Source organism: Podarcis tiliguerta (genome assembly GCF_965153285.1).
Source record: "Podarcis tiliguerta genome assembly, chromosome: 9".
In the NCBI taxonomy this organism is placed as follows: Eukaryota; Metazoa; Chordata; class Lepidosauria; order Squamata; family Lacertidae; genus Podarcis; species Podarcis tiliguerta.
Window position 1 is genome coordinate 49,797,012 of NC_139542.1, and position 27,417 is coordinate 49,824,428.

The window sequence follows — 27,417 nt, forward strand, 5'->3', positions numbered from 1 at the left end:
TAGCACTTCTGCTTCACATTCATTATCTCAAGTCTTACAACACTCCATCTATATTTCAGATGAAGGAATGAGGGGCTTGTCTAAGGCTATGCAGTGAATTTGTGTTTGAGGTGAGGCTTGAGCCATTTCTGTACTTCAATTTGCCCAATCCTAGCTTGTTATATTTCCTGAATTACTTATTGAGACAAAAAGTAGGATCAGCTATGTACATACCAGATTGGTGGTCTAATTCTAGGTGTATGAGTGTGAGGGAGAGCAATACATCAGTTGGATCAGAGAGTCTGATAAAATAGATTCAAATGAATTTACTGCTGCTTCATCTACTGTGCCAAAGAGAAACTAAAAATTCTGTTTGTACCTTAATTTGAAATTTGCTACTTATTTCTGCTATCTGTTTAAACCAGTATTTTCAGCAGTAAATTGACAGTGATTGTTTTGGAAATGTCTTGAAAACTGATATGTATGAATCCATCTCTTTTTCTCTAGGCATTGTAAGGCATTGACACATATTCTAGAGTAGCGGGGTTATCACACAAAAGTAAACATGCCTTCAGAAACAGGAAAATCAGACATGGAGAGGATTGGCCTCTTTAGTGAAATGGAATATATTTCTATTGGGGATAAATATGTCTCACCATTTAACCGTAAGTATATTTTTTCCCTATTTTACAATACTGTGGTTTTTCTTTCTGGGGAAAAAAATCTTCAAAGCTATGAATGAGTTAAAGCAAGGATAATAAAACAGGTACAGTGGTGCCTCGCAAGACGAAAAGAATCCGTTCCGCGAGTCTCTTTGTCTTGCGGTTTTTTCGTCTTGCGAAGCAAGCCCATTAGCGGATTAGCGCTATTAGCGCTATTAGCAGTTTAAGGGCTATTAACGGCTATTAAAGGCTTAAGGGATTAGCGGATTAGCTGCTAAAAGGCTATTAGCATCTTAGCGCTTTAGAAAAAGGGGTTGTGGAGCGAAAAAACCCCTCAAGAATCGCAAGACATTTTCGTCTTGCGAAGCAAGCCCATAGAGAAATTCGTCCTGCGAAGCACCTCTGAAAACGGAAAACCCTTTCGTCTTGCAGGTTTTCTGTCTTGCGAGGCATTCGTCTTGCGGGGCACCACTGTATGTTTGAAATTAACTCCTTAGTATGAGAAATGTTTAAAAATTGCTTTGATTAATCCTTCACTGTGTAAACCTTAAATGTATAGAATAAAGGCCAACATAATTTTTAAAATTGTACCAGTGTTTCCAGGACACTGCATATGTATAGCAGCATGAGTTGGAAGCACTGATTTGGTAGTAGCTAGCAGTATATGTTAGTTTATTTGCCTTGTTTAACCAATCCAGTTTGCTGCATGGGAACTTGGGTAAAACTGCAGTGAAGAAGGCAGGATGATTGGAGAGCTGCTCCATCATGCTGTTGGCCAATTACATTAGTGCAGCCTATATGCTGAAGAATTGATGCTTTTGAATTATGGTGCTGGAGGAGACTCTTAAGAGTCCCATGGACTGCAAGAAGATCAAGCCTATCCATTCTGAAGGAAATCAGCCCTGAGTGCTCACTGGAAGGACAGATCCTGAAGCTGACACTCCAATACTTTGGCCATCTCATGAGAAGAGAAGACTCCCTGGAAAAGACCCTGATGTTGGGAAAGATTGAGGGCACAAGGAGAAGGGGACGACAGAGGATGAGCGGCTAGACAGTGTTCTCAAAGCTACCAACATGAGTTTGACCAAACTGCGGGAGGCAGTGGAAGACAGGAGTGTCTGGCGTGCTCTGGTCCTTGGGGTCACAAAGAGTCGGACACAACTCAATGACTAAACAGCAACATATGTCTATATGTTATAATAGGAAATGACAGTGGGTTTGTGGCTATTAGGTAGGATGGAGGTATCCCAATGCTTTACAGAGGGTGCCACTAGAGTTCTGCACTGTATGCCACCACATAGAATTGAGAAAGTAGCCTCTATAAACTTCATCCACAATAATTGGGGGCTTTTCTTACAAAAGTACTTGGATTGAAAGCAATTCATGCATACTTCTTTGCAATTAGAATCTTTCATAAAACAATAATAACTTCCATCTGGGTCCTGATTATCAGAGAGGAACTTTTCTTTCTTTACCAGTTCATGGGCAGTTTAATCCCCAATTCTTTTAGCCCTACATGATGTTATTCTCCCATGTGGTTAACATTCTTTTATATATACTGGGAAATGTATTTTGAAGGCAGTCTTTTTCTGCTATTTCTTGGAAAAACGCCCTGTTCAAATGGAACCAGGACACAGTTGACCCTTTTCACTTCCTAGTTTGTGATAATTATGGTTTCTTGTTATGTCTGAATAGGGCAATCTGTGGTTTTGTCCTGATCTGACTGGACTTTCTGCCCCATCATCCTTCAGTTAAACTTCTGTATGGTTAACCAGATTCTAGGCTCAATAATTCTCAAACTAAGGGGCCCTGGGAATATTTTTCAAACAGCATTCCTTTTGGTGTAGTAGTAGATCTTTAGATTGTGTTAAAATTTATTCCAGGCGTCTATTCCTCAGAAACAAATTATATTCTTACAGGGGAAAAGGGCCAAAAATCTCTAACTAGGGGTTCCATATGGTCATATTACTATCCTCTACTTGGAGGCAGGGTCAGGATCTTTAGTTTAGAACAAATGTTCACGATTATTACTTTTCAGCGCATCTTGAAGATATATAGCTTATTGTAATGCCATATTGGCATAGATGTAGTAGCAGTTCATGCCTTAAATTGCTTCTACAAAGTTAGAGAGTCTGAAAATCTGGCACAGATGTACATGTGTAAAAATTAAAACTAAGTAAAGCCACACCTATTAAACCAAAACTGACAGCACTAACTTGTTTTAAAGGCCCTTTTAATGAAGCTGCAAGCAAGAACAAGCAGATGTTACCAGGGGGTAACAAAGAGAAGGCAGCTACCCAGGCAGGTTACTTTGATCCCGTGTATGCAAGAATTTTTGAGGGTGAAAGCTATTTGAATCCTGTTCAGCTAAGGAGAAGATACCGAATGGCAGAGTCAAAGAAAAACTTGAGCAAACCCTTCCTTCCTAGTAATGGAGAGAAATATCCGTAAGTGCTGGGGAAAGGCGTTAATTTTGGTCATCATATGGGTTCTGTTTATTTTTACATGTTAAATTAAAATAACTTTAGAAACAAAAGATTATTTTGTTAGGTTTTATTTCTTGCTAAAATAAAGGTATTTACATCTGAATTTTGTATATACCTTTGGTCCCCCAGTCTCTATGTCACCCACCACCACTGTGCATCACAATTTTTTCTTTTCTATGAAAGGAGAATAAACAGCTAGTGGAATCGAAAATGTTCATGAGCACACAGATTAGTTCTTTCTCATAGAGAAACCAAGGAAGCATGCATGCCTTCGGCTCTAAATCACAGGCCAGGGTCTTGTGGGAAGACCTAGATTAGGGTAGGTCTTTCATTTAGTGATCCTGAAAATGAAGCAGTTCTCGACAGAGTTGGTAATCAGTAGATTAATGTGGCTTGGAGAGGAATATAGAAGAAGAAATGACAAATGTCTTTTACTCCACTGACACATGTGCCGCAAATGCCTTTCCCCCTCTGGGGCTGCTTATTTTAATTTCTACAAACTTTCTCAAACTTCCCAGGAGCCATTTCTAGGATACAATATGGCAGCCGAAGGCACGTGCAGAGAGATGAAGGGGAATCATTTGGAGATGGCTGTCTGTTGTCCTATATTCCCACAGGATAATCCAGGCATTAGCCCTTGTCTGGAAAAAAAAGGGATTCTGAGCATGATGGGGCCTCTGGTCTGATATAGTACGTTAATTCTTGCATTTCTAACCAAACCAAATATTAATATTAAAATGCAGCACTAAATAAAAATAAGCAGCCAACCACTGGCAAATACAGATGTTTGAATAAGGTTTTGAGCATCTTGCAGTGCTATCCTATACATACTCAAAAGAAAGTACAGCTGAGTTCAGTCGTGGTCACTGGGGAAGAAAGGCAGCTTATGTATGCTCATTTTTTTACCCTGAAACTCCCATCACCTCCCCAGTTGCTCCAGAGGATTGAGGGGCCCTTTAGATCAGCACAGGAGGTGGCATAGATCGCTTGCCTCTGTGTGTGTGTGTGGGTGGGTGTGTGTTTCGTTGAAAATAGCATCCCACTCCACTGATGAAAGCCTTTACTGAATCAACGAACCTTTTGTCCCTGGAGGGAAACCCTTGGACACAATACTTAAGGCAATATTTCTTAGCATAAGCTAGCAGTGTTTCAGTCCAACAACATTTGGAGGGCCACAGATTCCTTATCTGTTCTTACACAATTAAGTTGCAAATTTAATGGATAAATATTTGCTTATTTGTTTGTTTATTTATTTCAGTTGTGGTATAGGAACCTACTATGGAACAATCGGTGGCCCATGTGCTTACTTCAGTGCACAAGCAAAAGACAAAGTGCCGTATGTCCCACCTGGGAAGAATCTCTATACCAATCCAGGGAAGAAAGGAACTGGCTACGGGTAAAACATCAACTTTCTAGAGTTGTAATAGTCTCTGATATGTTTTCTTGAATTTTAGAGGCTTTTGAATGTTGGTGTCACCATTCTTTTCTTTTCTTTACCCAGGTATGCAAATCTTACCATAGGTAAACCATACCCACACTCAGTGGAATTGTATGACACAGGAAGGATAAACTTTAAGGTAAAATTCTGTTGTATTTCCATTTAATTAATGTCTGTGAATAGAGAACATTACCCTGTTTCACATGATCAGATCTTAGTTTGCTCTGTGCAAATGAGACTGTACATGAATCATATTTCTTTTGCAAAATGAACTAGTTAAGACTGTTAGCTCTTTGTTGTTTCAGCTTGCTGATTCAAAAATGGGAATTGTTCCACTGTAGCATTCTTTCTGTTTTATAAGAATTTTTATTAGTACTTTCTAAACGTTCATAGTTTGTTATTTAGTATCAGCAATGTGCTAGGTAGCAAGGTTTACAGCCCTCTGTGCCCCGTACTGAGACTGACCTGATCATTTTGATGGATTACTTTCTTGGGTGTGTGTGTTGGGGGGCGAGGGATACACCATTAGAGCTCTCTTAGACCTAACATTGTAACCTGAACTCATAGTCTGAGCCAACCACATTATATTTGAAATTAGTCTACCATGAACTTAAGCCACGTCCCTTTTGGATATAAGCTGCTCAAGTCCTTTCTCAACAACTAGGAGATTTGGATAGTGGCCCATTGGTACAGTTATTGTTTGGGGCCCACTTGTTTGTCCCAGATGGAACCAGTGACACGAAGCCCTGCTATTGGGGGGGGGGGGGATTGGAAGGTGTTGGGAAAGTGGAAAAGCGGGGAAATGGGAAAAAATCCATGTAGGTTTACAAGCATTGCTCTGTTTCCTATTACTTCAGTAAGGACCATACTCTTCATATATCTAGTTTGCATGGTTCTGTGTGAAGCTTTTGAGGAATATGATACTGTGCCAGTAACTCCAATGATTAATCTGAGGCAGTCCAAAGCTAGGCTGATTATTCTTTTTCTTATAAGCATTAATTATTTGGATCAAGAAGGAAGGATATCATTTCCTCCATTCTGCAGCACTCCCATGGTACACATTTGGTACAAATCATGTGTTAGCCTTCTGATATAAGCCTTTGACATATACCATGGATTGGGACTCTGTAGCCCTCCAGAGGTCTTACCTGGGCTTATTTTGTTCTGGGCTTATTCTGTATACCACCTTGATATCTAATTGATGAAGGGTGGCGTTAAAATCAATGGATGGATGGATATTGTTGGCTAGTGGTTTGGGATGGTGAACTACAGGTGTCCCACTCCTGGCATGTTCAGATCGCTAATGTTGTTACACATCTGCATCTATTTTGTAGCATTTATTGCGTTATCATCTCAAAGAGTACAGTCCTGTGCATGTGTTTGTTCAGTTTAGTAAGGCTTACTATCAGATAAGTAAACATAGGATTCCAGCCATAAATTATTTCCTAGTCATTCCCAATTGAAAATAATCTTAATTAGAAGTATTCAATGTGATATCTTTCCTCTCTGGTTTACACAGAAAATGAGTGAAGAACACCACCGTTTGATGAAAGGTGGAGCTTTCAAGTTGAATCTTTACCCACGAGAATATTTTGATGTAAATCCTTACCATGATGACAAACCATTGCCACCACCAAAGAAACAACCCCCGCCAGCACCAGTTACCCATCCTTTTAAGCCAACTTCTCCTGCAAAGAAGGTGCAGTTGTTCTCTAAAAACGTTTCTTCTTTGTCATTTAATTTTTATTGCAGACATTTTCATTTAGCTAGAAAGAGAAGATGGGTGTGGTGGCTTACTTTTGTTGCAGTTTAGAGAACTATTTTGAATGGTGGAAACATAAATAAGTTTGAAAAATGTTTTTTACAATTATTTATTTAATCAAATGGCATTTTGTTTAAAGATGGTGCTAATATACAAAGTAAACTTATTAGGGCTCCAAAGTTTGATACATTAATCGATGGAATTAATAACATTTGAAATTGATTAAAATGGTACTCCCAATAAATTGGACAGCCAATTTTTTTTAAAAATACCAATGCTAATTTTTTTAACAGAATAGTTTTTTTAAAAAAATACAGCATTTTATGAGGCATTCCTCCTTATCTCTTACATTGGATGTAATGCCTTTTCTTAGGCATTACATCCAATTAAGGCATTACATCCAATGTAATGCCACAATGACACACTTGTGAATCAGTGTAAAAAAATATTTTTTTTTGCTTCATAACTATTTATTTTACTTATGTGCTAATTTAATTAATCAACTAAAAGTTAAACAATTGACTAAGATTTCTTTGGTGTATGTAGTGGAGTTCATTGTAGTGGAGTAAAAACGCAATTGAATGTACACTTACCCAGGAGTTAGCTCCACCTAACGGAATGGGACCTACTTCTACGTAGCCATGCAAAGTTCACCCGCTGAAATTTACTCTTGTGCACAACTTTTGTGGATTAAATAGGATAAATGTACATCATTCTGTGCTGCTTGGGGCTGTGATAAGCAAATTTTCTCTGCGGTGCCTTTGGGTTTTGGCTGCCTTGTTATTTACATAATACACTGTGTTTCGTGAAATAATATTTCTGAACTACTGCTTCAGGCTCTGTATTTTTCTGCGAAGCGTTTTTGTTACCAACTTATCAAAATTCTTTATCCTTGCTTTCCAGCCTGGGGGCATGAAAGCAGGCACATTTGATCCTTATCCAACCCATTCCGTAGACCCCTACATCGTTAAACAGGCAAAGCCTGTCACAACCAATAAACAAGGGCGGGTATTTCATCCTTCTCCTGGACCGAAGAGCAGACCAGTAAGAAGTATTATGTCATTAAATGTTGAAAAGTAAGTATGACATAACTTTAATTACTTCATGTTCGTGATAAGGTTTGCTGGGGCTTCTTTGAGAGGCAGAGCAAGGTGGGGGCGGTCTGCTTTGGGTGTCATCCCAGGGGGGGTGACATCGCCACAGGTGCACCCCCCAGAACACTCTTTGCTGCTGCACACACCCCTGGGATGCTCTCCACTGGCAAACACCCCCCCCCCCGGGATGCACGCTGCCGTCACAAGCTCCACCTCTGCCTGTCCCTATGGGTGCCGTGTGGCGTGCCCTGTCCCTAGCCCCTATGGGTGCCCTGTGGTGCAGTGCCCCCCGCCCCTATGGGTGGTTTGCCTGCCCCTAGGTGCCCAAGAGGCTTCTTCCGCCACTGGCTTCCTTCTGTCGGAACACAACATCCTCTGGTCTGGAAGCCATTCTTATTTGTGGGAATTTTCTTCCTACTTACTCATTGCTGTGGGTAATATACTCCAAACATACTCATGGTCACTTTAATCTATTTATCTCCTTATGTTCCACATCAGGAATGGGGAGCCTCAATTTCCTAAAGCTGAATGCACACCTCTAGGTTTCTCTATCTGGCTCCCAGGAATCTCATAGAATCCTAACAATTGGAAGGCATCACCAGATGCCTGCACATTAATGATTTGCTTCATAAAATATGGCTTGATTTAAACTGATTTTAATATAGTGGCTGTAATATGAAGAGTGGTTATGATGATTCCTTTAGGTCTGTTTGCCATATATGCCACTTCATGTGTTTTGGAGCCCAACTTCCATATAGGCCTTAAAAAGTGGGATACAAATCTAATGAATTTGTGCCTCTAGTACTGCAAGGAATATGATGACCCTTTTTAGGTGGGGTGGAGGAATGAGCAGGTTGCCAATTTACCTTCTCAAGAGATAAATTTAAGTGAAAGGAAGGTATTGTTAGCATTATGCAACTGGCTGAAACTGTAAAGTTTCCTTCCTTCCTTCCTATCCATCCATCCATTCACCTCTAATCCAGGGCTTATTTCAGTGGCCTGGAATGCAGCTATGGAGAGGTTCATTGTTTAAGACAATTTCACCAACTATGGGAAAATAGTATTATATCAAAAGTTGCATAATACTCTATATTACTAGTATTATTACTTTAAAAAACACCATAGGTTTTAAAATGAAGAATATAATATGTTACTGACTACTGTATAAGCTCTAATTTGATGGGTTAAGATCTTGTTTGACAATGAAGAGCTTATGTGGGAAAGCCAGGGCGAAGAAATGGCTATTTATCTTAGCAAAAAGTCACAATTCAGTTAAATGCTCTGACACTTTTCTTTCAAATTTGAATTTCAGATCATTAAATGCAACCAACTACACGAATCCGCAAGTGATGTCATATTAGCTGTACCCAAAGCAAGGTGAATGAACTTTTTAGATTCTGCAAACAGTAGCATTTTAACAGCTCAAGGGTATCTGAAGCAAATAAAAAAATGTGGGAAATATGTCAAATATGGCTATCCTTTGCCAAAACTGTTTACCACACATGACGATGTTTTATGAATATATTCTTTATATATATAACGAAATAGATAATATATTTACAAATAATGTATATAAAATGTGAAGTATATTTTGGTATAAATGTTATTTTGATTGTATGTAGCACTAGCAAAAATAAATACTTGCACTTGATGAACCTCAAGCTTTATGTCCAGCCATTTACAAAATCTTGTTATGGACATCTAGTCTGGTCCTAGTTAATAGACATTGATCTACTAAAATCTATTTCTTTGGGTTCCTAAACACTCTAGTATGGCTACAAGAATGGAATCTAGGATATAGGCATGCAGATAAGGGCTGGTTCTGTGCTGTGAGACAAAGGGTGATATCCATTGTGAGTCATGCTCAGAGTAGGTCAATTGAAAACAATGGACACAAGTTAATTGATTTTGGTGGGTCTACTCTGAGTGTGTCTAACACTGGATATCACGTTCTCATTTTTTTCCACAAAATTAAGAGTTTCTAAAATTAAAGTTGAAGATTTAAGGAATATCTGGGAATCCAAATCCCCAAAGCCCCCTTCCCATGGTGGCAACTCCAAAAGCTCCATGGTGAGAGACTATTCCAAGTGTTCCATTTCCTCCCTCCTTTTGCTATCACGGTGAACCTTTAAAATCTGCAGATCTCTCTTCCTTACCCCCCTATTCCAATCTAGACTAAGGTTACCAGATTTTTTTCAAAGAATCCAGGGACACTTTTTTTTTAAGAGGAAAAAAGTTATTTAAAAAGTTATTTTTGAAGAAAATTAAGAAGTAATATCTTCTCTTATGTGGTCTCTTCTGTCACGCGGCCTTCCTCTGGGCCCCAGCCTGCTCTCTTGGAGCGCTAGCCGCCGCCGAGTAGGCTCGGCTTGGGCTTGGGCCTGGGCTCGGTGACGTGTTCGTGCCCTCCCGGTGCTCTCCTACCTCTCTTCCTCAGCGGCAGCAGCGGCGCGGCAAGGTCGGGGCTGCTCTCTTTTTTTCTCCTTCCTCTTTTTCTCTTCCTTCTCCTCCTCTCCTCCTTCTCCCTGCATCAGCTCCGGGGTTTTCCTGGCCCCAGAGCTCTGCTGGGCAGTCAAGCAGGTGCTCTCGCTCCCAGCTCGTTTTGGGTCATGGGGTGTGTGTGAGAGAGAGGGAGAGAGCAGTTCCCCCTGTTGACACGCCGGGCATCCCCGGTTCCCCCTCGACAGTGGCGGTGGTGGCAAGGGAAGTCTCGGCAGCCCAGAGCCAGCCTGGTAGTGCAGTTGGCTCTGGCTGTCTTCAGGAGCTGCTTGCTGCTGTGGCGCCCGCCATTTTGCCTCACTAGAAGTCCCCCTATGATGTGTCTTGTGCCATTGAACCAATCACTCAACATTCATTCTCTACTAATAAATCTACAACACTTAAAATATAAATCCAGGGACATTCCCGGGACAGATTTTTTCTGGGGACAGATTTGTAAATCCGGGGACTGTCCCTGGGAAACGGGGACGTCTGGTAACCATAATCTAGACACAATGCTATTATTGCTTTGATAGGAATGCAGTGGGTGATTAATCAACAGATCCATTTAAAATGCTTTTGGTTAACTTTAAAATATGGTTCTGATGCTACTCTGGGTAGCAGGGTTTTTATTATTTAAAAACATTATTGGTTTCCTGGAAGAACTATAAATGGCAGACACTATCTTAGAAGGAGCAATTGTTCCTATGAAAAAGAGAAGAGGAAATGAATTTTCTAAGTAGTCCATTTTCTAAATGCATGATCTAAAAAAAGTGTTTGTCTCTTTTATTATGTTCAATAACTCATATGAATAATTAGCTAAGATGTCCTTAATAGGATTACCTAGTATTATGGTTTCCTACAAGGTACCTTTAACTTCTACTTTAGTTTTGTTTTTCTCTACCAACTATAAATAGTGTCCAAAGTAAAATTGATATAAAGCACAGCAATAATAAAACTCTTTCAAGTGTTTTAAATGCAAATATTTTTAAATGAAGACTGATTTGGGTACAATACTCAAGTTTTACATTTCATCAGAAATTGTCTTTATTTCCCGTTTGCATCCTTTTATATTCAGTGAACAATTATGACAAAGCTCAGATGATTACCTCCTTTCTTGGAATTGAAATAGCATAAAATATCATTCAAAACATTGTCAGGTGTTTCATTCTTTGAGGAAAAAGCTCCAGCTGAAACGAATGGGAATAGTATAAAAGTAACCATAAATATGTATTGTGTGTGTGCAGCTCAAATCTCTTTCTCATCTACAACCTCAAGTTAGTTTCTTTCATAGTACTTGGATTTCTGATTGCTCTGCTCTTTGTTATGCTTTTCAGGCACAACAATTGGAAAATAGAGTAGTGCTTAACTTCTGTGGGCATAACCCTTAAAGCACTAAGTAGCAGAGCAAATAGTGCTATATTTCTTCCGCACAGCAGTTGGAAAACCCGACTCTTTTATGACGGATGTGGTGCAGCTGACTGAAAAAGCACTGTAGAGCTTCTTGGTGGTGTTGCGCTTCTTTTCTGTATAGAGTTCCTCCTCTTCCAGTTTCTTTCGGATTTCAGAAATCTTTCCACACTCTACCAAATTGGAAATGTTAGGAAAGAAGATAAGATAGCTTTAAGATCTAATGAACTAACCAATTTTATTATTTGCAGTGGAATTTCCACAGCTGATAGGACATAAAACAAATTTTCCTTCCCTGTTTGATAAGTATATAATCTCTTGTTTAGGAACAAATAATATAGTATGCAGTCTTGAGAGAGACAGGGTAGTTTAACCTTCTCTTCTTCCTAGGTGAGTTAGTGGGGCGCTCAATGTACTCAAAGGTTAGCCTTACAGGAGCTCAATGATTCTGCCAAAGATGAGGACAGAGGGTGTAATCTGTTGACAGACAACATCCCTGCCTTTGCAAGACCTTTTAAACCTTGACCTATGCCCTTAGTGTATAGGAATGTTCTGTGGAGATAGTAGATGTCTAGGAAAGAGATATTTCAGCAACAGCTATCATCTTCCAGTAAAGGACAACATGGTAAGTGCCACACACAAGCAAGTTTATATACTTAGTCTGTTTCACATTTAAATGTGGAACAGTCATCCTGATTATTGCAGTAATTGTAACCACAACTGAAAGCTTTCTTCTTGTCTGATTTTTTTCGTGTGGATTTTTCTCTGTATTCATAAATACAGAGCAACTAAATTGCCTAAGTCTGTTAATCTACCTAAGCAGAGGCTTGCTCCATTTCAGATACAGAGCTGCTTGGCTCCAATTTACTTGGCATGAAAGTCCCTACCTTTGAACCCTACAGTGAGATTGTTGCCACCCTCTGTAACCCCTAAAGATCTGGAAGACTCAGAATGTTCTGTGAAGGGACTATAGGATGCGGTCACTCACACCTCACTTTTATGCCATGGCAGTAGGCAGGAGGAACCACCTGTGCTACATAGGGATTTACTTGTGCTCTTGCATTGGAGTTGGGAAGGTGATGCCCAATCCTGTGTGCACAGAGCACAGGAAATTGCATTAGGTATAATTATAATTAGAGGGAAGCTTGTTTTAGATGTGTTCTGACACCATCAAGATATTAATTCAATTTTCAAAAAGCAAATGAATGAAATTAGAATTCACATTGTAAACAAAAAGGCCCTAAAATATTCATGCTCTTATACTTTTATGACAGACATAAATCCACCCTCCGCAAGATTTGCAAATATAGACATGAATTGATTGCTTATCTGCAATATAATGCAATTGTCAGATTACAGATATATACACCATTGCATAAAAATGAAATTGCTGCATTGTGTCAGAAGAGGTGTCATAGGTTCACATATTAATTCTTATGGGCAGACAGCAAAGGGTATGAATTTTTTACAAGCTATCACTCTTTCTACTGAAGTAACATTAATGTTAAGTCACTCATAAACTTTTATGGCCTTTTTGTGTGCATGTAAATAATGTAGAGGCTGTTTCAGCAGTCTGTCTGAAATAGTATATCTGTATTTTGCAGTTTATGACCCCCTGGCATGGACACTATTTGCACAGATGTGGCATTATTCAGTCTGAACAGAATGTGTGGTAAAATAGTTTATATGGACTCCACATAGCAGCAGGTCTAGTGAAGAGACTGGTGCCACTGACAGTAACTGCATATATTTGGTTGATGTGCCATTCTATGGAAAAAATAGCATCTCAAACGCTTTGTGTAACTATGTAGAAAGTCCTAGACACCAGTGGTTTGGATTTGCTTCAGCTTCAGTACCAATTATACTATACATGCATATAAGGTTGGCCAAATCTGAAGGTGTGGCCAACAAATCACAAAAGAAACACAAGGAACAGGCCAAAGATTTGCAAATTTTCAAAATCTGACTACTGTTGTCAAAGAAACATGCTGGGTTATAAACCATGCTTCATAGACTATAGAAATATATGTAGCAGAAAAATATAGACCCTGGCCGTATTATTGCTAACAATATAACCTTCCTGTATTGCAACGGGTTGCACTAGATTACCCTTGGGGTCCCTTCAATGAGTCTGTGATCATTATTAATCTACAGAATCATCTCAAGGTGATGTACAATAAAAACAGCAAAAACTAATAAAAACTCTCAAAGAAGCAGATACATTTTATACAAAGCTAACACTACTAAACAGACATTCACAGAAAAGATCCATTTATCCAGTTGGGGAAGCCTATCGGAACAAAAATGTCTTCAATTGTTTCCAGAAAGTGCAGGTGGAGACCTGTCACAGTGAGATGAATACTATTCCACAGAAGGGGCAGCCACACTCAAAGCCCTGCTCTGAGCAGGCTTCTGATATCTTTGGAATTTACAGAAGAAATCTGCCAACAGACCACAGTGATCTCCTGGGTATATAAGGGCTAAGGCGATCTCTCAAGCAAGCTGGTCCTAAACTGTATGAGGCCTTATATGTTAGAACCAACTCTTTGAATGTAGCCCAGTAGCATATCAGCAGCCAGTACAAATCCTGCAAGTAAACTGTTATATGGTGGTCGTTTGCAACCTAGTCTTGGCAGGCTACAGCTGCTGCAGATTCCAGACTAACCCCAAGGGCAGCCCTGCAAAGAGCACATTGCAGTAATCAAGCCATGAGGTTACTGATGCATGCACAACTGTATGCAAGCTATCCTGATCCAGGAATAGCCAGTTATCTTAGCAACTGAAGTTGGTAAAATGAGGTAGGTATCTGAGGTAGGTATCTTGAGCCTCAGCCACCACTATAGGTGTTAACAGTCTTGGCCTACCCTGAAGAGTTCTGCTGGCCAATTTCTTGAGGACACAGTGGAAGCAGCAAAATAGGTTGCCTTTGCTGCTTTCACTGCCATGCAGCAAACATGGTTATGTGCTCTTAATGCATGTTCAGTTGTCTTTGCAGTAGTATTTCCATCACCTGCTTTCTGGAAATCATCCAGCCTGTTTCACTGCATGTAGTTCCCCAGTGTACCAGGAAGCCAAATATGCTCCACACTGTCAGAGAGGCACTCAGGAGCAATCATATCTCTGGTCCTCTGCATCTTAGTGCCCTTAGTGAGACAAGGGCCTTCACAAGATCACCATTTCTATCCACCAGAAAATCTCCCAGAGCATTCAAGAATCCATTGGACTCAAGTCTCCAGATGCAAGCCATTCTAACAGGTTTCCCAGTGCTAAAGGGTAAGTTGGTACTTTTCAACAGGAAGTGGTCTGACCATGACAGTGGGGTCATCCGAGAGCAAAGGAAATCAACATGCTACCCTCCAGATGTTGTAGACTATAGCTCCCATCATCACTGACCATTGACCATAATGGCTGGGAGCTGTTGGAAATTCACAACATTTGGAGGGTAACAGGTTGTCCTAGAAATTATCAATTCAGTAAGTTAATACAGTCATACCTCATGTTATGTCCGCTTCATGTTACGTTCTTTCAGACTATGTCCTGCGGTGACCCGGAAGTACCGGAAAGGGTTACTTGCGGGTTTTGCTGTTCGCGCATGCACAGAAGCAGCAAATCACAACCCGTGCATGCGCAGACACGCCACTGCGGGTTGCTCTCTTTTCATGTTGCGAACGGGCCTCCGGAACGGATCCCGTTCGCAACCAGAGGTACCACTGTATTAGTGCAACTTCACTATGGCGTTCATATAGAAATATATAAGATTGTGTTTTACATACATTTCATCTTACTTCTGACCAGGCAGGCATAGGATTGTGGTATAAAGCATTTTAAAATGTGCATATATTGTGCATAGCTGCTACCAAAATTTACAATGATTAACTGGATTGAGCTAACAGGATTTAATGTCAAAAGGAAATATTTTTATCTTCTCATATGGCCTGCTCTTTGGAAGCAATACAAACTACTTTGATGCATGTAGGATATGAAACATATTTGACTAATGCACTCTTCCCTATATAGTTGTCTCAATGTGGTGGTTTTGTTTCCGGGTATTGTTAGAACTTGATGTTATAATTCTATAGCTTCTGCTAGTTCATCAGGCTACATTATTGCTTGTTTAGCCATCAGGTATGTATATACTATACTGGCAATGATATGATGTGAAAAAAGAGGTGTAAAACTTATCATTGGTTACCTGTAAAACATCAACCCAATTTTTTATTCAAAGACTTAAGGGGAAATGGTAGTAAATGGATAGGAGAGTTTAAAAACAGGTTTCAAAGAAGAAAATTTTATTATGCTTTCTTTGAAGGACAGATTGTTGGAGTTTGTCTGGAACTGCCTGGAAAAAAAGGACAGCTTTCTTTAAGAAAAAACCCCCTGAGCAATTCACTGTTGGAGACTGTGGTATCTACAAACCTATATAACCATGATGTCTCAGGAATAAATCAAATAAGTCACTGAAGCTAATGCTAATAGTTCACTGATGGTAGGTTAGGTTAGTTTAAACCAATTCCAAAAGCAATCAAAGCTAATAATTCTTATGATCAGCTCTTTATCAACATTAAATTTCTCCCAGTTTGTTTATGACTTAAATGAGTAAAAAGCATCTGTCAGGATCATATTCTACACACATTTCAGAGAAAAAGTCACTTTAAAAACTATTTTCTTACCAGAACTATAAATTTATAAAAAGCTGAATTCATTGAATTTTTTTATATGTAACACAGACAAAATCAAATGTGTTTTAAAAATCAGCTATACCTAGCAATTTATCTCAGTATTGGTTGTGGCTGAAAATATCTATAGACTGAGTGCACAATATTTCCCCCACACAAGTCCAGCTGTTTCCAGACCTCATGCTCAGGTCTGTAATACTTCTGGACCAAGGGCATATTGAGAAGGGGGACCACTAATGACTATGTGAGTTATTTCTTGAAATGCACCCAGGTATATAACTGGCTCACACATGTCCAAGGGTCTTGCCTGAGAGGGAGGGGAAAGGCCTGGTGAATTGCACCCTCAGATTTCAGGCATTGCCAGTGATTTCTTGTTGTTTTTAATCTAAGCATTTATTCCTTTATTTTACATTAACCCTAAGGATGATACCAACTGTCATTTTCCTCAGAATAATAAAGACTTAGAACTGAGTTGAATTTTACATATCAGAAAGCAAAACATACCTGGTGAGTTATGTATTAAAGAAATATGCTGATAGCTAGATATTTCTTCACAGATTTCACTGGGATCTGCAAATTGGTCGTTTTGCTTTTGGCTTCTGGAATTATGCCTTTGCTTAAATTGTTGATCGACCAAAGCCGTAACTTGGTCCCTGAGGCTAGCATTATTCTTTTGGAGACGGCGTGCTTCAAACTGCAACACATCTCTCTCGTTCTCTGTAGAGCGTATTTCATTTTCCATCAGCAGGAGCTGCTCGCTCAGTAGTCTTGTTTTATTTCTGCAATCAGAAGCCTCCTGTTTATATGAATTCAGCTCCTTTTTAAGAACGTGGTTTTCGTCTGTCATGTCTGCTACTACCATTCTCATCCTCTCACACTCTCGTTCCATGTTTGACAAGTTAGTTTTCAAAACACCGATTTCTATTTTTGAACTTTTACGTTCCATCAGAAGTTTTTCCTCAGTATTAGTTTTGCCTGACTGGGCCTCTTCAAGCCCCTTCTGCAGCACTTCTTTCACAGTGAGCACCTCCTGCAATGCCTTTTCAAGACTCTGTTTTTCATCTTTAAGCGACTGTGTCATCCTAATAAGAGCCTCCAGATTCGATAGTGTAGTTTTCTCATTTATCTTCAGTTGTTGCATTTCATTCTGGTTTTCTCCAACCACCTTTTCTAACAAACCCTTGTTGTCTGTTAGCTGAAGTACTTCCCCGCCTAACTTCTTATTTTCTTCTTGAAGGGTTGCAACTTGTTTTTCCAAATTTTTTAAGGACACAATCAGATCGCTTTTTTCATGTGTGGAAAAAGCCAAGGTTTCCTGTGTTTTCTGGTCTTTCTGTTGTAAATCATTTATCTCAGACATCATACGTTGATTCTCAGAATAAAGCTGCTCCTGCTTTTCTTCCAGAGCTGACTTTTGCTGTTGAAACTCCTTGCATTTCTTCAGTAGTCTTTTCACTTCTTTAAGGCATTCCTTGCAATCTTCTTCAGATTTAACTAGCCTTTCTTGAAGGCTATTCTTCTCATCATGCAAATCCTTGATTTGCTTCTGATATTTTGAATTTTGCTCTGTCAGAGACTGTATAACATCAGTAAGAGGTTTCGATTCATTTTCATCTTCATGGCTCATCACCTTATTACAGACATGTTCAGATTCTCTGTCAGATGTCTCTAACCATCTAACTTTTTTAGCATATTCATCAGACACAGCACCACAGAATTCCTGATGCTTTCTGAGCTCTTGGTTTGTGCTAAGCTGCTGCCTTGGTTGGTCTATCTTTGTTGGTCTGTATTTGGGCAGGAAATTCATCTGCAGCTTTCTATCATATGCTGCTTGTGCGATATTTTCTTTAATATGCAACTCATCAGAATCCTCTAGTTCTGAAATCCCCCTAGGTTTAAAATCCTCATATGACATTCCCTTTTCTATTAGATCCTGTTCTGACAGATAACCAGAATCATTGTCTTTACCACTCATAACATTAGGAGAGTTTTGACGTTCAAAATGCTTATAGGTCTTTTTGCCGTCGTCTTTCGTATCCTTGAAAGAACTCACACTCTCAGTCAAGGACTCCTCTTCCTCTTCCTCCTCATACTTACGGAATGCCACACACACTTTAGGTTCATCCCGATTTTTCTTCTCTCTTCGAAGAGTCCTCTCTTCTGCTTCCAAACCAACAAAAGATGGGGAGGAAAAGTTGGCAGACCTCTTCAATATTTGGTCAGTATTCCAAGGCAGAATACCTTTATTTCTACACGTTGGGGCATGGTTTTCAACTGTTATATATTTTGATAGAACCTGATCTGGAACGCGTTCACCTGTGACCGGCTTTCCAAATACAGTGTTGAAATTGGTTTGTAGACAATTACTGGCACCTGGTCTGTTACCAAGATGAAGTTTTTTCTTCAACGGAAGCGCTTCTTGATGCCCTCTTGGCTGAGAGAGGGAGAAGGGGATAACAGTCAGATCAGAAGGCCTTCAGTATTTAACAACCGAGGAAACATAGCTAGGAACCACCAATGAGTTGCATAGAGTGGCTGTTTTCAAAAGGGAATATAGGTTTTGATACAGATTTTATTCCACAGAATCACTGCCTCCTGACATCTGCACCTTTCTCTCTTTGCAACTGTCTGAACAGCATTTGAAAGTATGCTAGTTCTCCCCAATTTATGACCTCTAGTTACTGCCTCCCTTTCCTTTTGTGTCTCTTCTCTCCTTTCCATCCTTAGTTCTTGTCTGTGGGTGCTTGTTTTTAAGATGGTAGGGCTGTGGGCAGGGTAGGTTTGTTTGAATATAATCATTGTATACTATCTAGCTTTTAAGGCATTTTAAAAGTCATTAATAGTAGGATAAGCAAAGAGTAATTCAACAAGGAATTGGGTTGTGCACAGATGCAGTTTGCGACTGCTTGGGAAAGACCCTGGAGAGGAGCAGCCATAGAGTGTGTTGGGAAGGTGGGGACCTTCAGTCCTTGCAACTGTTTCATTGGGGCAAGACCTACTGGGAAGAATTGCTTGGATCACTATGCCAGTTTGGTTTCTTTGAATAAAGAGCTATCTTCACTGACACCATGTTTTTGTTTTATTGCTGACCTACACCTGACTCCAGCTCCTGACCTCAGGAAACTGGGGCATTTATGTCCAAGATTATGTCACAAAGTCAAGGAGAATTAATTATATCCTAAGTGGCAGTACACTTGCTCTCTACTTTATGGAGCACTGTGGTGCATATTACATGGACTGCTCTCTGGATCAGAAATGATGGTAAATTCAGCCGAGGGATTAGTTCCTTTGAACCGTAAAATGCCATTATATAATTAATGTCAGCAAAGCAAAACAAAGCAAAACAACCCCACATACCATAGTAGTGTTGATAGGCGAGCTGGTCAAAAGTAAATTGTCTGGAATAAATTCTGGGCTCTTCATATCAGTTATATTTTTATTAAGTATATGGTTGATTTCAGACTGAACCTGAAGAAACAAGAAGTGAGATAGTTATCCTTCTCCTGCTTTCATCCCTTTTTATATTGGTTTAAAGGCAGAGGTGGGAAGCTGTGGCCCTCAAGACATTGTTGGACTCCAGCTTGTATCATCTCCAAGAAGCATGGCCACTGTATTAGCCCGCTAATATTGGGAGAACCACACCCACGTTTTAAGCCTAGTAGCAACTTATTTTTATTCTTAAAAATACTTGAGTACAAGTGTATGCATGTCACTTACTCAGAAGTAAGTTCCACTGCGTTCAGTGGGACTTACCACCACCACCCCACCCTACAGCATTTGCAGAATTTAAATATTTAGTATTACTTATTATTGGATGTGTTGCTGGATCGCAAACCATGGTATCTCTGACTATACTATTTACTGTGGAACCTCTGAAAAAAACATAATAATAATATTTATATATGCATATATTGTTGGCAAGCATGACCAGTCCCTTCTTGCTTCCACAATGGGAAAACCCCAAAGTTTATCAGAACTTTGATATATACGTATAACCATATCTTGTAGGAATGGGAATCATTGGAAAAAATAAAGGGAAGGTGATTTGACACTTGAAACGGTCTTCTTCACCACAGGCATTTAGACAAAGTGTCCAATAGCCAGCCAGCTGCAGTTTATCTACTATCTGGAATTGGGGAACCAAGTGGCAGATGTTCATTGCAAGGAATTTTGAGAGGATGAGGTGATCCAGAGCAGGAGAACAACAAGAAAAAGTTGACATGTAAAAGCAAAATGCGAATATTAGAGGCCTTTAGAAAGGTTGTGCATTGAATGAGGAATTAAACCTTGTTTAGGACTTGGTCTTACCATGCTGACATTCTGCAAAGTTTGTTGTCGAAGGGCTTGAAATGAATCCAACTGCTGTTGTAAGATCTATATTGTATTGTAAAATTAATTAATTAGACATATTCTGCAATAGTCTGCACTTTTTCTTCCTATGCCTAGATTGTGATCTTTACTTGCTATTTATTATCTTACCAGATATAAACGGCATACCATTGTAGCAGGAGGAAATTGTTGAAGGTATGGCAGGGCACAATGGCAGAGCCAAATCCAGGCCTGATCACTGATCTGACTCCAAGCTGGCGCAGCCACCAGGCCCAGATCAGGTCTCATGCCACTGCACAACAGTACTTAGACCTGCTCAGGATCCTATGGATCCCATGCCAGCTCAGCTTTGCCCCCAGAACACATTTTGAGTTTTTCCACTGACTCCTGCTGGTGGGACTCCTCTTTGCTGGCTGGCTAAACTGGGCAGAGAAGGAATTTGATTGCTCTGTTAGACAGTGATCTCTCTTTAGGCCGTGTAGGCAGCCCTGTTTAGGGAAGCTTTTAATGTTTAATAGGTTATTGTAGTTTAGTGCTCTGTTGGAAGCTGCTCAGAGTGGCTGGGGAAACCCAGCCAGATGGGTGGGGTATAAATAATAAGTTAATTAATGTACAGTTTTGAAACAGTTGATCTAGGTATATTTGGTATCTGTATTGTGCATGTTGAATTCTGTACTATGTTCACAACATTGCTGCCAAAAGAAAAGTCCTATCTTTGGATTGGGTTATCCATATGCTTCAGGATAATGAGGCAAGCCCATGTTCTCTTTTTATCTTAAAGAAACACAAACATTAAAAACCTACCTGTACAGGGCTGCCTTCAGATGTCTTCTAAAAGTCAGATATATATTTAATTCCTTGACATCTGATGGGAGGGTGTTCCACAGGGCGGGTACCACTACTGAGAAGGCCCTCTGCCTGGTTCCCTGTAACCTTGCAATGAGGGAACCCCCAGAAGGCCCTTGGAGCTGGATCTCAGTGTCCAGACTGAACAATGGGGGTAGAGACGCTCCTTCAGGTATACAGGGCCAAAGCCATTTAGGGCTTTAAAAGTCAGCACCAATACTTTTAATTGTGCTCAGAAATGTACTGGGAGCCAATGTAGATCTTTTAGGACTGATGTTATATGGTCCAGGCGGCCACTCCCAGTGTGGCAGCCGCATTCTGGATTAGTTGTAGTTTCCGAGTCACCTTCAAAGGTAGCCCTATGTAGAGTGCATTGCAGTAGTCCAAGCAGGAGGTAACCAGAGCATGTAAAATTATGGTGATCCAGTGTGCAGGCAAGTAGGCTCCCAGCTGGTGCACCTGATGGAGCTGGTAGACAGCTGCAGGAGCACAGGCTGGACAATCCTAACAACATATTATGTAAGAACAAGGGAACAGCCTAAAGAACTTTGGTAACGTTAAAATCCATACTGAACCACCTTCTCTTCTAGCCATTATTTATGTATTTTAGCAAGGATATTATCCCTCAGCCCGCCCCCCCCCCAAACAGATAAACTTACTTTTAATGCTGATGGTGGCTGGACTTGACCATCTCTTCCTGAAGCAGATTTATCTGAAAAATCAGTGCAATAAGCCCTGAAGAATATAATGTTGGAACGTCTGGAGGCTTTAAACTTTAGTACTTTGACCAGGAGTGGAGAATCTATGACTCTTAAGATGCTATTTGACTCCAATCCCATCAGCCCCAGCTAGCATGGTCAGTGGTCAGCAATGGTAGGAGCTCAACAGCTTTTGGAAGACTACGTAATCACTATCCCTGACCTAGACCAAGAGTGTGTTCCCTAAATCAAGAACATCTTAATGCATATTTACACTTGTTCCTTCCGACATTCTGTATTTTTATGTGCCTGTTTCGTTCTTAGTAAGCATATTCAGTATTCATGCCAAAGTGGGAACAAATGTAAGTTACTTTTTTGTTACCTCCATAAAAGTCATAATTTCTAAGGCTTGGAAATTTACATATTAAAGATCCTAAGACTGTTTGAAACACTGTATCCAGCAGTAAATTTGCCATCGTATAATCTGGTTGATACTAGAAGATATGCCAGAATATTTAATTCCTGAGAAATAGAGAAAAATATATGAACAGACCTGCCACTGGATAGCTCAGGCAGTAGAGCATGAGACTCTTAATCTCAGGGTTGTGGGTTCCAGCCCCACATTGGGCAAAAAGATTCCTGCTGTGCTGGGGCTTGTAACTCTACAATTCTATGATTCTCTCAACTGAGTCCATGTGCCTATATGTCAAATGTTCCACAGCCATAAGGAATCATTTATGGTGCACAGCTTGGTGCTTTTGTATTTAACAGGGTCAAAGAAGATGTGTTCTCCTGCCAGTTTAGCCTTTGTTGCTGTGGCTGACTTAAACTCTCCTCCCCCACTTGGCTTTTGCCCATGGAGGGTGAAACCGACAGCCCTCCCTTCCTCCCATTCATTTCTCCCCATGTGTCATGTATTTGTGGGCCATCTTAGTACTGATTTTGGTAAGCCTCTCCAACAGCCTTTTAAACCAGTGTTTCCCAAACTTGGATCTCCGGTTGGTTTTTTGCACTACAACTCCCATCATCCCTATAGCTAGCAGGACCTGTGGCCAGGGATGATGGGAATTGTAGTCCCCAAACCGCTGGAGACCCACATTTGGGAGACACTGTTTTAAACTAAAGTGCAGGGGTACAACTCCCAGCCCCTTCATGGATCACTGCCTTGCCGTGGCGAAGGGGCTTGAAGAACTCAGAGAAGCTATGAACTATGCCGAGCAGGGCACCCAAGATGAACAGGTCATAGTGGAGAGTTTGGACCAAACGTGATCCACCTGGAGCAGGAACCGGCAAGCCACTCCAGTATCCCTGCCAAGAAAACTCCATGGACAAAGACAACAGGCATATAAAAGATATGACGCTGGAAGATGAGCCCCTCAGGTCGGAAGGCGTCCAACATGCTACTGGGGAAGAGCGGAGGACAAGTACAAGTAGATCCAGAGCTGATGAAGCGGCTGGGCCAAAGCCGAAAGGACGCTCAGTTGCGGATATGCATGGAAGCGAAAGGAAAGTCCAATGCTGTAAAGAAAAATATTGCATAGGAACCTGGAATGTAAGAACCATGAACCTGGGTAAGTTGGATGTGGTCAAAAATGAGATGGCAAGAATAAATATTGACATCCTGGGCATCAGTGAACTAAAATGGACGGGAATGGGCGAATTCAGTTCGGATGGCTATCATATCTACTACTGTGGGCAAGAAACCCGTAAAAGAAATGGAGTGGCCCTCATAGTCAACAAAAGAGTGGCGAAAGCTGTACTGGGATGCAATCTCAAAAATGATAGAATGATCTCGATACGAATCCAAGGCAGACCTTTTAACATCACAGTAATCCAAGTTTATGCACCAACTACTGGTGCTGAAGAAACTGAAATTGACCAATTCTATGAAGACTTACAACACCTTATAGAAGTGACACCAAAGAAGGATGTTCTTCTCATTATAGGGGATTGGAATGCTAAAGTAGGGAATCAAGAGATAAAAGGAACAACTGGCAAATTTGGTCTTGGAATTCAAAACGAAGCAGGGCAAAGGCTAATAGAGTTCTGTCAAGAGAACAAGCTGGTCATCACAAACACTCTTTTCCAACAACACAAGAGACGACTCTACACATGGACATCACCAGATGGGCAGCATCGAAATCAGATTGATTATATTCTCTGCAGCCAAAGATGGAGAAGCTCTATACAGTCAGCAAAAACAAGACCTGGAGCTGACTGTGGCTCAGATCATCAGCTTCTTATAGCAAAATTCAAGCTTAAACTGAAGAAAGTAGGAAAAACCACTGGGCCGGTAAGATACAATCTAAACCAAATCCCCTATGAATACACAGTGGAAGTGGGGAACAGGTTTAAGGATTTAGAATTGCTGGACAGAGTGCCTGAAGAACTATGGATGGAGACTCGAAACATTATACAGGAGGCAGCAATGAAAACCATCCCAATGAAGAGGAAATGCAAGAAAGCAAAGTGGCTGTCCAATGAGGCCTTACAAATAGCGGAGGAGAGAAGGCAAGCAAAATGCGAGGGAGATAGAGAAAGATACAGGAAATTGAATGCAGAATTCCAAAAAATAGCAAGGAGAGACAAGAAGGCCTTCTTAAATGAGCAATGCAAAGAAATAGAGGAAAACAACAGAATGGGAAGAACCAGAGATCTGTTCAAGAAAATTGGAGATGTGAAAGGAACATTTCGTTCAAAGATTACCATAATAAAGGACAAAAGTGGTAAGGACCTAACAGAAGCAGAAGACATCAAGAAGAGGTGGCAAGAATACACAGAGGAACTATACCAGAAAGATATGGATGTCTCGTACACCCCAGGTAGTGTGGTTGCTGACCTTGAGCCAGACATCCTGGAGAGTGAAGTCAAATGGGCCTTAGAAAGCATTGCAAATAACAAGGCCAGTGGAAGTGATGGTATTCCAGCTGAACTATTTAAAATTTTAAAAGATGATGCTGTTAAGGTGCTACACTCAATATGCCAGCAAGTTTGGAAAACTCAGCAGTGGCCAGAAGATTGGAGAAGGTCAGTCTACATCCCAATCCCAAAGAAGGGCAGTGCTAAAGAATGTTCCAACTACCGCACAATTGCACTCATTTCACACGCCAGCAAGGTTATGCTTAAAATTCTTCAAGGAAGGCTCAAGCAGTATGTGGACCGAGAACTCCCAGAAGTGCAAGCTGGATTTAGAAGAGGCAGGGGAACCAGAGACCAAATTGCAAACATGCGCTGGATTATGGAGAAAGCTAGAGAGTTCCAGAAAGACATCTACTTCTGCTTCATTGACTATGCAAAAGCCTTTGACTGCGTCGATCACAGCAAACTATGGCAAGTTCTTAAAGAAATGGGAGTGCCTGATCACCTCATCTGTCTCCTGAGAAATCTCTATGTGGGACAAGAAGCTACAGTTAGAACTGGATATGGAACAACTGATTGGTTCAAAATTGGGAAAGGAGTACGACAAGGCTGTATTTTGTCTCCCTGCTTATTTAACTTATATGCAGAATTCATCATGCGAAAGGCTGGGCTGGATGAATCCCTAGCCGGAATTAAGATTGCTGGAAGAAATATCAACAACCTCAGATATGCAGATGACACAACCTTGATGGCAGAAAGTGAGGAGGAATTAAAAAACCTTTTATTGAGGGTGAAAGAGGAGAGCACAAAATATGGTCTGAAGCTCAACATCAAAAAAACGAAGATCATGGCCACTGGTCCCATCACCTCCTGGCAAATAGAAGGGGAGGAAATGGAGGCAGTGAGAGATTTTACTTTCTTAGGCTCCATGATCACTGCAGATGGTGACAGCAGCCACGAAATTAAGAGACGCCTGCTTCTTGGGAGGAAAGCAATGGCAAACCTAGATAGCATTTTAAAAAGTAGAGACATCACCTTGCCAACAAAGGTCCGTATAGTAAAAGCTATGGTTTTCCCAGTGGTGATGTATGGAAGTGAGAGCTGGACCATAAAGAAGGCTGATCGTCGAAGAATTGACGCTTTTGAATTATGGTGCTGGAGGAGACTCTTGAGAGTCCCATGGACTGCAAGAAGATCAAACGCATCCATTCTTAAGGAAATCAGCCCTGAGTGCTCACTGGAAGGACAGATCGTGAAGCTGAGGCTCCAATACTTTGGCCACCTCATGAGAAGAGAAGACTCACTGGAAAAGACCCTGATGTTGGGAAAGATGGAGGGCACAAGGAGAAGAGGACGACAGAGGACGAGATGGTTAGAGAGTGTTCTCGAAGCTACAAACATGAATCTGACCAAACTGCGGGTGGCAGTGGAAGACAGAAGTGCCTGGCGTGCTCTGGTCCATGGGGTCACGAAGAGTCGGACACGACTGAACGACTAAACAACAACAACTCCCATAAATAAATAAGTGACATTGCCCTGCTGACCACAGGAAAAAGAAAATTGGCACTCATTGGCACCTTAATTCTGGAGGTTGGGGACAGCTGTGGAAGTGAAGTACTTTACCGCTGGTTACTGCTGGAGTAAGCAGTTTGGGGAGAGAGGTGCAAGGGCGCATCCGGGTGCTGAAGTCTGTTAGTAAATGATTTTTTTAAAAACTGTTATTTTCACATTATGATGGAGGAAGGGTGCAGGGAAACATCTCACAGAGGGTGGGCACAATAACCCACCACGGCGCTGTGCTGTTGCAGGAAATTACATCATTGCCCATCGCAGCATCCCTACACCAACCAGGGAGGACGACAGGGCAGCATTTTCAACAACAATAATAAAAGTGTCATCGTAGGCCTGTCGACGTCCAGGTGAGAGGAGTCGGCTCACCTGCAGCTGAGGCGTCTTGGCGCCCCACGGGAGAGCCTTTCTCTTCCTCCCTCAGCCTCCCGAAATTGGGGGCGCTCGTCCTGCCGCACTCCTGGGTTCCTGCAACGCAGTTTGCGTTAATACTGTTAATATAGATGTCTGCTGCCGGAAGCTTTCCCCGCCCGCCCGGCTAACTTTTAACCCCTCCCCGCTCCCGCCTGACTCACTATAGCCAACACCGGCTCTCATCATTCCTCCTCGCGTGCGCCCGCACGATCCTCGTCCCATTCAAACTGAGGCTCTCAGGCTTTCTAACCGCCACTCGGCTACCTGGGGTTGCTAAGGAACGTGTTTCCATAGAGACGGGGGGGGGGCGCGCGAGGGAAGGTTGCTTGTGCAGCGTTCTCTACGTCACGCGTCGTTTCGCAACGCCCCCTGGAGGCCGCGCGCTACCCCTGCAGGATTCTGAGGTAAATTCTGAGGTAGATTCGAAAAGTTGGAATAACCGTCATTTTAGATGTTCGTTAAACGGATTTTGTCACCTGGGGAGTTGTAGAGCAAAGCACCTGAGCACCCAGGGGTGAGGGACACACCGTATTATGAGTTTCTACGGTACGTTAATTGTGTGGGATTCATTAGTCCAAAAAGGTGGTTCTTGTTCTTGTTCTATTTTGCCTTTTAAGATCCAAGCCTTCTCAAGGCTGGTGGCACTGTGCAAAATAAGAAATCCCAGATTGAAACATAAATGCAATAAGTATAGAAGAATCCATAGAACAGAATCAG

At 41.1% G+C, this 27,417-nt stretch overlaps 2 protein-coding genes across 15 annotated transcripts in view; one reads left to right on the forward strand and one right to left on the reverse strand.

Annotated features, from left to right (window-relative positions):
* The window catches only part of CFAP96 (cilia and flagella associated protein 96), a 100,199-nt gene that overhangs the window by 1,409 nt on the left and 71,373 nt on the right, over window positions 1-27,417 (forward strand). Inside the window, exons 2-10 of one of the 4 annotated variants that reach the window (XR_014515388.1) lie at window positions 487-644; window positions 2,869-3,088; window positions 4,386-4,523; window positions 4,629-4,704; window positions 6,085-6,264; window positions 7,231-7,403; window positions 8,734-8,798; window positions 14,500-14,582; window positions 15,619-15,771. Coding sequence is in view for 2 of the 4 variants with exons in the window: in XM_083458444.1 (XP_083314570.1) it covers window positions 545-644; window positions 2,869-3,088; window positions 4,386-4,523; window positions 4,629-4,704; window positions 6,085-6,264; window positions 7,231-7,403; window positions 8,734-8,782 (936 nt within the window). In the remaining 2 variants the exon portion in view is untranslated. Of the gene's footprint in view, window positions 1-59; window positions 111-486; window positions 645-2,868; window positions 3,089-4,385; window positions 4,524-4,628; window positions 4,705-6,084; window positions 6,265-7,230; window positions 7,404-8,733; window positions 8,890-14,499; window positions 14,583-15,618; window positions 15,772-27,417 lie in introns of those variants that run through there. The other 3 variants (XR_014515389.1, XM_083458444.1, XM_083458445.1) reach the window with 3 other exon arrangements.
* On the reverse strand, window positions 10,922-27,007 carry CCDC110 (coiled-coil domain containing 110). Of its 11 annotated transcripts, none has more exons than XM_083458145.1 (7): window positions 26,965-27,007; window positions 26,656-26,754; window positions 21,820-21,872; window positions 20,294-20,359; window positions 19,343-19,453; window positions 16,490-18,419; window positions 10,922-11,482 (listed from the first exon to the last, which is right to left on the reverse strand). In XM_083458145.1, the coding sequence occupies exons 1-7, from the start codon at window positions 26,990-26,992 to the stop codon at window positions 11,295-11,297; spliced, it is 2,475 nt and encodes an 824-aa protein (XP_083314271.1). In that variant the 5' UTR covers window positions 26,993-27,007; the 3' UTR covers window positions 10,922-11,294. The 11 variants fall into 11 exon arrangements, with proteins under 11 accessions (XP_083314271.1, XP_083314268.1, XP_083314273.1 ...); XM_083458142.1 differs by having other exon boundaries at window positions 26,862-26,998; XM_083458148.1 differs by lacking the exon at window positions 10,922-11,482 and adding an exon at window positions 15,578-15,648 and having other exon boundaries at window positions 26,862-26,998.